General features: G+C 43.9%; 1 protein-coding gene across 1 annotated transcript in view; it reads right to left on the bottom strand.

Annotated features, from left to right (window-relative positions):
- rftn2 (raftlin family member 2) overlaps positions 1 to 11,522 on the bottom strand; it is a 21,820-nt gene extending 10,298 nt beyond the window's left edge. Inside the window, exons 1-2 of the mRNA XM_020637867.3 lie at positions 11,077 to 11,522; positions 516 to 696 (exon numbers count right to left, since the gene is read on the bottom strand). Of these exons, the coding sequence (XP_020493523.1) occupies positions 516 to 696; positions 11,077 to 11,215 (320 nt within the window). The 5' untranslated portion in view covers positions 11,216 to 11,522. The remainder of the gene's footprint in view (positions 1 to 515; positions 697 to 11,076) is intronic.
- Between the last annotated feature and the right edge of the window lie 3,438 nt (positions 11,523 to 14,960).

The following is a 14,960-nucleotide window of genomic DNA, read 5'->3' as shown; positions in this document are numbered from 1 at the left end:
AGCGTCACTCCACAAAGTTTACAGTCTATCACAGTTTTCTCTGTGGGGATGATTTTGACATAACGAGGGAGAGAAGATGTTAAAAAGTGGCACCACTAGCTCTGTTAGCGTAGCGTTTAGCGAGGTATTCCCAGGATGCTTTGAACAGAGAGTCAGACGGCTGCAAAACACACTGAATGTAGGTAAATTTTGATTGACACATGGGAGCTGCCACGCCCTCACAGTCCTGAGAAATGACCGAAGCTGCATAATTAGCAGCTTTTAAACGAGGTTTCCTGAAAGTTATAAATGTTTATTTCCACTCAGATCGTTGTGGATGCTTAATAATATAAATGTTAATATCACAAATCATTTCGAGAGGCTTTAATGTGAAGAGGCGCTGTGCTATCACACTGATCCTCACTGAAGGAGCTTAACCAGATTAATCACACGGCTTTAAGAAAATCCCTCAACATGTTTTTCAGAGTATTAAAACGCCTGCTCTCCATTTAAACAGATGTGTAGGATAAGTGTACCTGGGTCTGGGACGGGCCAGGATGGCTCTGTAGAGCAGGCTGAAGGGCAGTGAGCGAGTCCGGCCCACAGACAGGATGATGGGGTGCAGCGCGGTCAGCACGTAGCCCTGAGTGTAGTACGGCTGCAGGGCCTGAGGCAGCTCGGAGAGCGAGGACACATACTGCACGGTGGGACGGCTTCCTGCAGGGAGGGATAAAGAGTAAAGACTTTAACACACTTTCCAAACTTTTAATTCTTTCTTCCTCCAAACAGCGAAACTGTGCAATGACGACGTGTTTTCAGATTTGTCTGACATGAACCTCGTCAGAGAGTCTGTCTGGGAAAGTTTCCTTTTCCTTCCTGAATAATGACTTTAACATCACTGTTCCATTGTCTACTGGAGAGAGGAAAGCGCGCACCACACACACACACACACACACACACACACACACGACATCAGGACTACAGACAGTGTTGACATAGTGAATCATGTATTCTAAAGTCTGTTTTTGAATTGAGGAGGTAAATAATCATTACAGAACAGAACACAGTTCTTGTGCACTTTACTCAGCTACAGCACTTAAAGGATCAATCAGTGAGATGTGTAGTGAGTGAAATGATAAAGGTACCTCACTATATGATCAGACATTAAGGAAACATGCTATGTTGAAGTGCTGGCTTCTCTGACAACAATGCAGCAGTCAGTATGTCATCCTTCTAACTTTAGATTCTGGTCCTGAATGCTCTGGATTTGTTTGGACCAGAGAAGGTAGGCGGTTTTAAGGCACCCCCACACGGCCGTTTTGGACGCCCCTCAGTTTGCCAGATATGAGAGCAGATGTTTAGAATTTGGACTGCAGTACCCATTTAAACACTCGGGGTCAGCGTTATATATTGCTCCATTAAGTTTAAATTCAAGGTATTTCACTCTTTGACCTTTTTCCTTCACTGACAGCCAACTCATCCTGTCAAACATGCATCTCCAAATACGGTGATTCAGCATGTTTCAAAACTGCAGGATTTAGTTTCCCTTCATACGTTTGGAAAATTCTCCAAGTTATTAAACTAAATAAATGATAAAATCCCCTTAAGATGAGCTTGAACATATTTATGAAAAAGGCTGGCGACAGAGATGTTTCTCTAAGCTCAGGAGAAGGAACATGATACGTTTTTTTAGAGGATGATACAGAACGTTAACGACTGCAGAAAGCGGCTCCATCGTCCCTTCTGGGTCTCCATACATGTGTGGTGGTGACTGTGTCTATGTTTCTTGCAGCACATCCAGATCTGAGAGACGTCACAACCTGCATCACATCAGACCTCTTTAAAATATGAATTATAAAAATGTTGCTGATCTTTGAAACTAGAAGTCTGCTGCTCAGACTGAGAGTCCAGCTGAGTCTGACGGTTTCCAGGAGACCACATCAGCACGCTCTTACATAAAAGTACTCTAAATACTTCCTCCTTCACACACCCTTCTCTCCGATCTCCTCGCTTTACCCATTTCTGTACCAAGAAGACGTGAAAACAAGCGTACAGCGAGTGTGGAGAAGTTTGTGTTCTGCATGGAAATCCCTGTGACCATCACCGTACTTCCTGTGTCCACAAAGAGAGGCTGTTCACAGAGAGGGCTGGCTGTGTGCCCCATACACACAAACACACACACACACAAACATACACATACACACACACACACACAGTCCATTTAACACATTTCAAGCTTTAAACTCTATAAATTCTGCTGCTTTAGGATGGAGCAAGTTTACGAGGACAAAAACAGAAGTGCCAGACGGAGAAAGAGAGAAAGTCTGTGTGTGTGTGTGTGTGTGTGTGTGTGTGTGTGTGTGTGTGTGTGTGTGTGTGTGTGTGTGTGTGTGTGTGTGTGTGTGTGTGTGTGTGTGTGTGTGTGTGTGTGCGTGCGTCAGATCTAGCATTCCTCACTACAACCCCCCACATTCTCACGCACACACCCGGGGGATCGCTGAGACCAGCACTCAGCTGAGCCCTGAATGGTCCGCCTGGCTCCATTCTGAGAACAAACCACTGAAACCAGTAAACAGCTCCAGTTTACTGACATTCCTGTGGGTTCAAACCCCAGCGCAAACACTTGAGGGGAATTTAAATTTAACATCTGCTTACGTGCATTCTGCAGCTGTGGATGAGCTGCTTTTAGGGCAACTTCTTCAACCTTCTTCATTTCTTTCTGTTTTCATCCAATGGAGGGACTCACACACATAGAGGTCACTCAGAGAACTGCAGGGGCACTACTTTTAATTAAGCCTGTACTCACTCTGCGTGTCATCACTTCGTGGGGTTTGCACGAGTTTCAACGACGACATTAGAACGGGAAGTTTTTCTGAACGAGTCACCACCATCGTTTGCATAAAATCTGTGACCCTGATCTTCATAATCCTTGAGGAGAAACCCAAAATCTACTACATCTGTACAAGGGCCAGCTTTTTTATTGACAGACACTGCGGGGGCCGGACCCTCAAGTATGCTTGCACGTAAGCCTGACAGCTGGCAAGCCCGTTGTGAAGATGTCGTCGGCCGGCTTAACAGTGCTTTCCACACATAGACGATACCTGGGCCGGCCGCCCAAGTATATTTCTGACCTGTTTTTTTTTCATTTTTCATTATAGAAAGAGTTTTCCAAATGCCGCCTTAGGAGACAGAAAATGTGGATCAGTCTCAGGGTCACACACCAAAATAAAACAGGCGACTACGCTGCAGCCAAAAGCTCCCAGGAGGACCATGATGTCATGCTCACACACACCCAAACACACACACACAGACACACACACCTCTAAGCGAGTCTTTTGTTGCCGCTTTTTGCTCCTCTCCTCCCCTCCTTTCAGTCCTCACACCCCCTCCTCTCCTGCTGCCACTCACCCCATCAACACACACTGAAGCCTCTGTTCAACACTGAGAGAAAGACGAGGAGGAGGAGGAGGAGAGGAAGAAGAGGAGAGGGCGAGCAAAGCGGGTAAAAAAAAGGAAGTGTGTGGGGGGGGTTAACAACTAGACAGGGGGGGGTGAGGAGGGGGCCGAGGAGGAGTGTAGCAACAACTGGAGGGCACAGAGAGGAGAAAATGGGAGGTGAAGGAGAGGGAGGAGGGTGAAGAGATGGATTTTATGAGCACTTTTTACGTGAAAGGCGGAGAGGGCGAAGGTGTGAAAAGGAGAAAGTTGCTGAGCAACGAGAGAAAAAGGAAACAGCAGAAACACAAGCAGGAAACAAAGAGCTTTGTGGGAATGTACTCGCTGAGTGCTGTCTTCAGTCTGCTAACATGCACACTGGGATTAAAGGAACATTTCCCACTTTCTCTCCTCTGACTGTTTAGACCAGTGGTCCCCAACCCTTTTCCCCTCGAGACCCCCAATTTGTAATGAAAAGCTGAAAGTTTTGTTTTTGGCGAGTGGAGGAAGCTTCTTGTCAATGAAGCGATGGAAACTAGCTTTTTTTTTTTTAAACGTGCTCAGAGTAAAGGCCATGACACTCCAAGGAGAGCGTTGGACATCGGAGAGAGCGATCGTCGCCCTAGTTTTTGCGGTGTGTCCAGCGTCGGTCGGCGTGGTCGGTGAGAGGACTCTCTCTGATTGGCTGTTGGGAGGTTTCATTTCTCTCCAGCTCTCGACACAGGTTCAGAAAAGCCGCTGTATTATCCATGCTTTCACCCATTAGTGTGGTTTCTCCTTATTTGTCTCCTCCGCCTCTTCTTTTCTTTTTCCACTAAAAGACAGAGGGCTGACATCATTCTCCATTAGTAGATCACCTATAATACGAGTGGTGGATGGTGTCGCTCCCATGGGTTGATTGAAGAAAAAGGTCATGAAACTCTGTTGTGTTAAAATCAATAAATCAACTTCACAACGCTGCTGTGGACTGTACGATCAGTGTGACCTCAGAGTGCAATTAATTAGAGTTACACATTGTTTGAGATGTTTAGACGAGCCATAATGGGATCATTTCCGATCATCAAAACAATTGAGGTTGATCATCACCGATCACCGCGTGTGAGTTCACAGGTCTGTTCTGCCTGTCCTCTAAATTTAATTTAATCTTAATACCAATTTTAATCTGAAATAATCCGACCTGAACCTTCCCAGAGGAGAAGAGAGGAGACAGAGATTACTGAATGCTTCACCTCATCTCTGGAAACAATGGAACTACGTTTCAGTTTAACCTCCACTTCTATCAACGCAGCGCTGCAGACATGTCAGCTCAGGTTAAGCCTCTCCAACCACAAATCCCCTTCATATCATCCTATTTATTCATCTAGTCCTCTAGTCCTCCTGACCCGCCATCACTGAGCATCCTTCACACCCCCCCCTCCAGTCCTCCACTTCAAGTCTTTGCACTCGGCTTCACGTGAGCAGAAGGTCGGATTCTTGCATCACGTAGAAAATCATTCAAAACAAAAGTAGGTCACCAGGACCGGAATCAAAACTTAGAAGGAGGACATACAGGATGCTGCATTGTTGTCAGAGAAGCCAGCACTTCAACATAGCATGTTTAAAGGCAGGGTTGGTCACTTCCTAAAAACTAGCATGATTTTGAAAGTAGCATTCCCTCACTGCTCCGTCTCTTTTCAGAGAACATGAGTTATTAATTTCTGTCAGGACCTAAAGACAATTTCAACCCAAATCTTAAAAAGTGGATCTGGATAAAATTACCAACCCTGTCTTGAAGGTCTGATGATAGCATGAGGTCACTTTATCCTTTCATTCATTGGATCTTTAATTGATGTCAAGGTATATTCAAATTTGAAAAAGTTCACCTTAGGTTTTTTTAATCTGACATAAAGTTTTTCCGCTCCTTCCATCAGCGTGATACTCTGAGCGTTGCCTGACCACGCCCCCTAAACGAGCTCGGAGGCCGTTTCTGAAGGATGGAGTGTTAACAGTGAGCAGTCTTAAATGAAAAGAGGACGAGCTTTGAAGAGTTCAGACGATTTCTCTCTCTCTGTACTCAGCTCAGGGAAGTATTAGTTAGCCATTAGGATCTGTGACGTGCCGCCGCTGGCCTCGCTATCCTCTCTCAGTCCGAGTGAAACCAGGCCAAGCTGACTGGGAGGGAGCCCCCGCTGAAACTGGTGAGCACGGCCATCAGAGCTTCCAGGGGGGTGTGTGTGTGTGTGTGTGTGTGTGTGTGTGTGTGCGTGTATGTGTGAGAGAGTGTGGTGTGTTTTTTTATACTCAAGTGTGAGAGAGAGAGGCCGATTAAAAGTGAGAGAGTTGAATGTGTGACAGTAGCTCTGTGTGTGTCCCAGAAAAATTCAGCGTTTCAAGGAGAAGCAAGGACGGAGAGGGGCGGAGCGGTGTGGCAAACATTTCCTGTAGTGACATCTAGACTCGACTTTTATTCTTTTTTTTCTCTTTATCACTGCCTGGTTAATGGTTTTATTTAGTTCTTATTTAAAATGTTTCAGCCTTTGTTTACATTTTGTGAGTTCTGCAAAGACTGGATCTGTTTGCTGCTCTCCTGAAATGTACAATGACAACAACTAGTCCTCGATATCAGTCTCTGTCTTGAGACCAATTTAATCATCAACTGACAAACCTTTTACACAAGAAATCTTTTAAAGAGGACATTGTCCACCTTTTCAAACAGTTCCCTGTGGTCTAAATGAAACATCTGTGCTGTGCTTTGGTCAAAATATAACATGAATCAAGCACCAGAGGAGGTTTGTGACCCTGTATAAACCAGCTCTCTCAGAACGCTCCGTTTTGGTGTGTGTGTCTCTTTAAATGCAATGAGCCCCCCCTGAGTTTTCCCGGTAGACATCACTCCTCTGTAGGGAGAATAAAAATGGCAGACCTGCTCATAAGTTTTCCTCTAGGCTGGGGGTGGAGTCCATGGGTGGAGATACCAGCGGAGGGGAGGGGATTTTTTTTTTTACCAGAATCCCACTGTGACATCACAAGGAGAGCACATTAGGAACGGAGCATTTTCCTTTGTGTTGTAAGACTTATGCAGACCACAAACAAAGGACTGGATGGGTTTATTTCACATTTTGTGAGTCAGTAGACACTCAGGTTACCCAAATATATGTTCAAAAACACTGTAGAAGTGGATTTTTCATAATATGTCCCCTTTAAAACTACTCTGCTGCAGTAATCATGACATAACTCCAGTTGTGTGTCAACATTTCTTCAGTTTTCATCTCCTGAGGGAATCATTTCTCAAACCTTTGCAAACTTCATTCCCTTCTTGCTCAGCGCTCTTTAACCACTGGCTGTTTTTTTTAATCTTATTTCCTGGCATGGCCTGCACACCTTGAGCAAATTTTTTGGCGCACATCAAATATCCTCTAGATAATGGCGGTGGTTTCAACCTGGAATGCAGAGACACAGTTTGAACGTGGTTTAATAAGCCAGGACGAGGAACAGATTGTGTTTTCTTCTTTGATTTTGGCAGGACGGACCAGAACTAGACCATGAATCATAAAACGAGCTGACGAACAAACGCAGGTCTTTACTGAAGTAAACAGTTCATCGTTTAGTTCCTGTGAGGACGCCAGCCGTCACCAGACTGTAAGTGACTACAGCAGATTGGAATCAGCCCGGGTATCTTTAGCTCTGCCAATTAGCGAGCCTTCACACTTTGAGGACGACGCATATTTGCACATTTCAAGTTGGCAGAGATGGCATGAAAACGGAGAAGACAGGAAGCATGTTATTAAGTGCACTACATTTCTCTTTTGTTCCCCTTATGAAATCCAGATCAAGTTATTCGACACGACAGCTGCAAACTGAGACTTGAGCTCGGTCTGGAGACGAGAAATCTGAAGAGGACGAGTTTTACAAAGACCAAATTCAGGATCGTTTTTTTTTTTTTTTTTTTTTTTATCTTCTGTGGGAAAAAGTAAATTCACTAAGCAACGTCTGGCTCAAAATAAATCTCCTGAGAACAGATGGTCGGAGATGATCCGTACAAACAACTCTGATCAGATTTTAAAATGTATGAAGATTGTGTTACCCAGCAGCCATTGCAATCATCCTCTGTAGTGTCAGTGTGCGCACCCCACAACCAACTACTGTACACACACACACACGAGCCAATATGAAGATAAATATGAAACAGAAATGTGATTTCTACAGCTTATAGATTCTCACACAAACCACAAGGGAAACTGTACTGCCGGGATTGATGAAGTTTCTCCAGCCAACAGTCGGAGGTGCTGCATGTGCTTGTTGGCTAGCACGCGCTAACTGCTGTTGTAGAAAAACATTTTATGAACAAAAACCTCCTGCGTGTCTACGTAAGATCCAGCAGCAGCATATTGCAGATAATAATTCTGTACTTTAGCTGAAGCAGGATGTTGAATTCAGGATGTGTATTTTTACACATTTTCCACTTTAACTGAAGTAAACGACTTCCATCACTTCCCTGTAGGTAAATCAAATATAAGAGCATTTGAGATCGAGACACAACCTGTGACTCACACACACACACACAGTCTGAACTTCAGTATTTATAAGTCTGATCCTGTGACTCCCTGCTGACGACGGACTCAGACTTCAGAAGTTAAACGCTCCAAACATCGTGCAGCAGAGATATTTTTTCCCCTGTGTCGGGTCATGAATGGTTGAGCAAGAAAGCTCTCTGTGAAGAGGCTGAGTGTGCACACAGTATCAAACTCACATCTGTACAGTGATGTGCACTCAGGATCTTTTTAATGACCTATAGAAGGGTATCCCAGTTCACATCTGACCCCCTTTCACACTGTGTCTGTCCCAATGCAGAGTCCAATCTGACAATAACAAGGACCGCAATGTTGATTAAGAATGTATCACACACGGGGTTAGGGTTACATTTCACATTTATGTGCCAATTCATCCAAATACTGAACGCCCTGGTTAAAAAAAAAATAGAGGTTGATAACCTTTAATTATACATGTGACATGAATTAAATGAAATGGGGGCGGCAGTAGCTCAGTCTGCGGGTCGCTGGTTCATGTCACAGTGCGGACCAAATCTGGAAATTGACACACAGACACAAACACTTGAAGGAAACTTGGTGTTCATGTGTTACTTTTAATGACAGCTGTCCTTTTCTATCGGAAAAAGTATCCTTAAATGACTTCTTCCACTGATTTCCGACTCAATCCACTATCCTATCTCTACAATAAAGGCACAAAAAGCCTAAAAGTAAATATAAAAAAAATATATACATATATATTTCTTTTTTTTGTGTATGTGTGTGTGTGTGTGTGTGTGTGTTTCAGCCTGTGTGTAGCATGTTCAACAACAGAGTGTTCAGGTACTCCAGGATCTGTCAAACAGAGATCCACAAGAGGGTAGAGGTCTCACTCTGTCCATGGAACTGTTGGACTACAGAAACAGTCACGAAGCCTCTGTTCAACTCTCCATCTCCTTCTCATAATGTTGTTGCTGCATACGATCAGTGCAAACATCTGGATGGCGTGCATGTTTGTTTTGGTTTGAGTACACAACAGCAGTAGAGCTGCCGTCTTCACTGAGCAGCTGTTTAAAGTGTTGTTTGGCGTGTTTTCTGAGTCGTGCGGTTTGTGATCCTTCCTGACGATCGAAGAGTCAAAACATCTGTGAGAGTTTGTCCGGTCCTTGAAGGTGACAAACTCTGGTTTTGTTGAGCGGAGGAGGAAAAGAAACTCATTTGATTGAATGAAGTAAAAACCAACAATAAAACAGCAATGCCAAAAAAATTGCCGTCCTGTTTCTGCAAAATGTGCTTCAGGTATCAAATTTAAAGGACTGTGTCACATCAGACATGTGGCTGCAGGAGCTGGGGGTCGAACCCAGATCTTCCAGTTGAGAGACGACTGCCTCGACCACAGCCGCCCCCGCACTCCTCTTGTGCAGAACTCCAATCTAAGGTTGACAAAGGTTCAGTACTTTGATTCTTTCCAGTAGAATAATATTGTACGATAATATCAATCATTAGTGCAGGTTCAGGATCAGATTTCTATGATCACAGCTCGAGCTTAAAGTCGGACATTCCTGATGTCATTAGATGGCAGGATGCCTATTTCACCTCTCTGACCCCCCCCCCCCCCCCCCTCCATGATTCATGATGTTGTCGTCCTGCTGTTTACGTGCTCGGCTCCCATTCAGACCTTAATCACCATTTCCTTCCAAATAGGTCACACTGAAAACAGACAGTCTGAGGACCAGATGACGGGATTATCTCTGCGCACACACACACACACACACACACACACACACACACACACACAAAAAAAGGCAACGCTCGACCATCTGAGATCAGAGGCGCCCACATGTTCGAATTAGACTCCACATCACAGCAGGTGGGGATCTCTCATCACTCTGCTGCATGCTCACACACACACACACACACACACGGGAAGACGTGTGCATGAATGAGTGTGTGTCGGTGTGTGTCGAGGGAAGAAGGGCAACTGGGTGAAGGCAGGAAAAAAAACCTTGTGTGACCTATTTCGAGATAGGCTGAACCACGAGCCCTGTTGCTAGGAAAGGTCCAGAATCAGACGCTCTGAAACACGATGTTATTGAAACTTACAGAGTGAGATCTGTAACCACATGTTACTCACAGTGTGTCTGTCTGTGTAGCCACTATTATGTCATTTTAAATACGTGCGTCACAGGATATACAGCCCCTGTGTGAATGATTAAGTCTTTCTCTTTTCAAAATAAAAGCACCATAAACAGGCGCGTGTGCTGTTTACGGCCTTTTTACAGCCACATAAACAGAGAGGAATGTGTAGAAGAAGAAACCCCTTCACATGCTAAATACAATAATGATACTTGTTGAGGGGCCGACTGAAGGGCTCGCTTTGTGTTTAGCTCCATTTCTTTAAATCAGTGCGGTGCCGATGGATCCCCGTCACAGGGACAATGTGAAGTCATCAATGCAACATGCAGATGCAACAATCATTTTCCTTGTTTTATTTTTTACAATGTTCCAATGTCCATGCAGAAAATGGTCTGGATTTGTTTGGACCAGAGAAGGAAGGCGGTTTTAAGGCAACCCCCACACGGCCGTTTTGGACGCCCCTCAGTTTGCCAGATATGAGAGCAGTTATCAGGTCAACAGGTGTTGCAGCGATGGAAGCGGGCAAGAGAACTGGTTCAGATAGAAGTGATTGTACCCGACCTAAAAAGCCTCTGCATGTTTCTAATAAGCTCCACGAGCAGAAACGTGCTCAAACTAGGATCAATATTGGAGATGCTTTTGAAAAATGGAGAGAGGTTAGAACGCAGAAAGGTTTACAGACCGATGCAGAGCTGGCTAAACACTGAAGCTTCAGTGTCCACCACATGGCAACCTGCGTGATCAACAACTCTAGAGGGGGGGGGGGTGTGCAGCTCTCTACAATGTTTAGAATCTGGACTTCTGGACTGCATCGGGTCAGAGTTACATATTGCTCCTTTAAGTTCATTATAAATGTCCTAAATGCCGGTGTTACGCATGCGCAGAACAAAGTTAACTAAATCAAAACACACATGTAACTTCTGACTTATTTCATAATAATGCCTTAAAGTTGCCGCTTGAAAACATTTAGACTCTCTGTCATCTTTACAAATAATGTTAATCGTTAAAAGTCTCCTCTTACCTTCCAGGCTGAAGTCCAGCAGCACGTACTCGTACACGGTCTCGGTTTTGGTCTCCACCTGGGGTCTCTTTAAGGTGGAGTAGATTTTCCCGGGGCTGCTGTCCTCCGGGTCCTCCAGTTTCCTCAACCCGCAGCCCATGGCGTCAGAGGCGGGGGGGGACGGTGGTGGCGGTGTGAGAGCCCCGGAGGATGCCGCTTTGATTCAGCTTCTCTCGAGCCTCACAACTTTAACGGGAACGCTCCATCCCTGCGCGTGCTCCCGGTTAATAATCCCCCCCCCCCACCACGAGCGGGTCACGGATAAATCAACGGTTTAACGGAAACAGGAGGAAAAACCCCTCCCGGGTAACGAAGAGAAGGGGGTTTACCGGAGAGGTCGTTTGTTGGGAAAGTGTCCCGCTGATGTGGCTGCAGGTCTGAAACGTGGAGAGGAGGAGCGCGTTATCTGGAGGAAAAAACTTTAGCACACGATCAAGCCAGTGGCGACAATACTACTTCCGCTTGGAATTTCAAAAATAAAACACTAGAACGGACAGCTAAAACCAACTAATAAACTAATATTTACAGTCTATGGCTAAAACTCAAACGCTTCGTCTAAATTGAATGCAGATAATTCAGTCGGTATTTAAGTATTCACATTACTTTAGTTTAAGTTATGCATGCTAAAGTAATGCTTTTGTTTGTCAAAGGGGTAAAACCAGTGGGATAGTTTTGAATATTTTAAAAAGGGTTTTTCACTTAGTAGATTTTAAAAAAGTGTTTTTTAAAGTATTTTGATAGATAGATACTTTATTGATCAAGACGAAAATTCAAGGCATCCTGTAGCAGCTCCCAAAAGCATTACATAAAACTTTTTTTTTTTTTTTTTTTTTACATCTACACCCATATTCCGCCCTCTTATGTGTAGCATATAGTCTACATTAACCCGATCAAGAGTTAAAGAAGACCCTACATAGATCAAAATTAAACGGTACAAATCAAAATTAGACCTTTACCAAGAACATTTACATAACCCGTACAGGAATAAGAATAGAAACCTATGTACAGTTTAAAAACACACAAAAAAATAGACCTGTATATTTAACTTTGCTGTGCAGTTAAAGGGCTGCCTAACGGAGTATGTTATGTAAAACAGGTTCAGGCGTCAATAAGACAGAACTTCAAACCACACCTTCCGACTAGAAATCAATATTTGAACAACATTTGATCTATTATGTGTGAAAGTAAAACATTAATTCATCTGAAAGCCTGTAAATAAAACAGCGAATCCACGACTCTCACTCAGATAGTGCATATATAACTTAGGGCTTTGTTCACTCTTTTATTTTGAAGTCACATCTGTGTGTAAAATCCGGTCTCAGAGCGAGTAAAGCGAAACGCAAATATTATCATACAGTAGCAGAGAGAAATAAGGTTTGAGTGTTTGTTTTATAACTCAGAGTACTTTTATAGCTGTGTTTGATGAAAAGGAGGGTAAAAAAAACTTTGAATACAGACGTTTTAATCCGATATTAAAGCTATAAAAGGTGAGAACAAAGTTAAAGTGTTCCCTGTCAGTGTATATTTCAGTAGCTACAGCTTTAAAGAGTCCATTCAGCAAATTCACAGGGCGGCCCCTGTCATATCAGCGTTTTCTGATTTTACCAACAAAGGCTGGCTGCACCCGCCCCCTCTTCTCTAGAGTCAACGTGCATACAGGTCACCATGTAGTGGACACTGTAGCTTCAGTGTTTAGCCAGCTCTGCATCGGTCTGTAAACCTTTCTGCGTTCTAACCTCTCTCCATTTTTCAAAAGCATCTCCAATATTGATCCTAGTTTGAGCACGTTTCTGCTCGTGGAGCTTATTAGAAACATGCAGAGGCTTTTTTAGGTCGGGTACAATCACTTCTATCTGAACCAGTTCTCTTGCCCGCTTCCATCGCATTGGTTTGTTACAATGTTACAATTCACTTAGGAGACGCTTTTATCCCAAAAAATAATGATAATTTCACTCACTACACATCTCACTGATTGGACCTTTAATAAAACCAGGTCCCTTGAAAAACCTTCTCCAGCAGTTACTTTTTGTGGATACAGAATTTATTTTATTTTACTTTTAACAACACCAGCTTTATTTGTTTTTGTTTTTTTCTTACTTTTTGTGTTTCTAAACAATCTGACGGCATGGAAATCCTAAATCAAAATCATGTCTCCCAAACAATGGACTCCTTCTTTGCCCCCCCTCCTCCTCCTCACTTACATCATTATATTAATTCAATCAGTGATTGTTTATCAGCACAGTCTGGATTTACTCTCCTCACTTGTGTTCCTTGTAAGTTAAACCCTCCTGTCTGTTCTCAGGTTATCTCATAAATCAGTAACAACACCCGAACCATGTGGCATCAAACAGTGAGCTCGACCTGTGACCCCCCCCCCCCACACACACACACACACACACACACACACACACACACACACACGCCCTTATACCGCTGACCTCTGACATCTCTCACTCACTGGTTTCCACTTAAGACCATTACGAGCACAATGTGGAGGAAGTAAGAACAGCAGGCAGCCAAGTACACTCCGACTACAGTCCCTCATTAGTGATGGCTTGATGCACAGAAGTGTCCAAGTGTTTAAGATTCTGAAAGACCTGGACCTGTTGCTGTTTCCTGCAGGTTAACTTTATCAACGCTTAAACTACCTGTAAGGTTTCGTTTTCATTTTGACATCACTGGTTTCTGACCATTTTTTTCTCGATGACCTGAGCCTAAGTCCAGTCAGGAAGACTAAATATGGTTTCCTTCACGCTCGGGTCGATCTCTGATTCATCCCTCTTCTCACATTTCCGCGTGCCATTCTCAAGCTGCCATTTTCTGGCGCTGTCATTAGCTAATCAGCTGTCTCGTCAGCGGTACTCATCTAACAGAATTGCATGGCGTTCCTTCCTCCATCATTGTCAGCCTATCATCATCCTGCTCCCCTTTTAAATGAACTTCAGGGGGGAATTCCTGATGATATTTCAGACCGGTAACTCAGAATTTCCGACTTCCAAAGTCAAATGGATCACACCATGAAAAAAATGAATCAAATGTGGAAATGTCAGAAGCTCCTCGAGTGTCCACTAGAGGCATTTTCCGAAAGTCAGTCCCCATAGAGCTCAATGATAAAATGTCCAACTTTACAGGAGGCAAACTTTTATGATATTAAATCAGACTGCCGCAAAATTTCAGTGTATAGGACGAACTTTTAATACCTATTTTTTCACCTAAAAAAATGGCTGCGTCTTATACACTAGTGCGACCAACACACCGTTATAAATACTGAAAACTCGCCGTTATCACAGAGAGTGCAGCCGCCACCATCACACACTGCACGCCATCTGAAAGAGAATAATGTCAGAACAGTTTGCAAAGGAATCTGTAAGTGTTGCTGCCCTGTTTCCCTCATAAATACAGACATATAGGCGTGCACACACACACACACACACACGCACGCGCACACACACACACACTCTCTCACACACAGTCAAAGTAGTCAGCTGAGGCTCAGGGCCAGTAACGCCAGCTGCAGACCCTCATGCAAAAAAACACTGCCAGGTGCTGCCTGTCAAACACAAACAAACACACACACACACACACACACACACACACACACACACGCTTGGATCCATGTCAAGGCTCTCCTAATTGCTCATCTGGTCCCTTTGTTCAGGATTTTAGACATAATTGTTCTTCCTCTGTTTCAGGAATACGACACACACTTCACATTACGTTTAATAATGATTACATGATAATAAACGGCGGCAGTCGATAATAAACGTCTTTATTCTGTTGATATAAGTCACGCATGATGCACTGACGGCCGTGTGGCTGAATGAGAGGAAGAGGAGGAAGCAGCT

Source organism: Labrus bergylta, chromosome 13 (assembly GCF_963930695.1).
Source record: "Labrus bergylta chromosome 13, fLabBer1.1, whole genome shotgun sequence".
Classification (NCBI taxonomy): Eukaryota; Metazoa; Chordata; class Actinopteri; order Labriformes; family Labridae; genus Labrus; species Labrus bergylta.
This window is presented reverse-complemented; position numbering and strand designations above follow the sequence as displayed.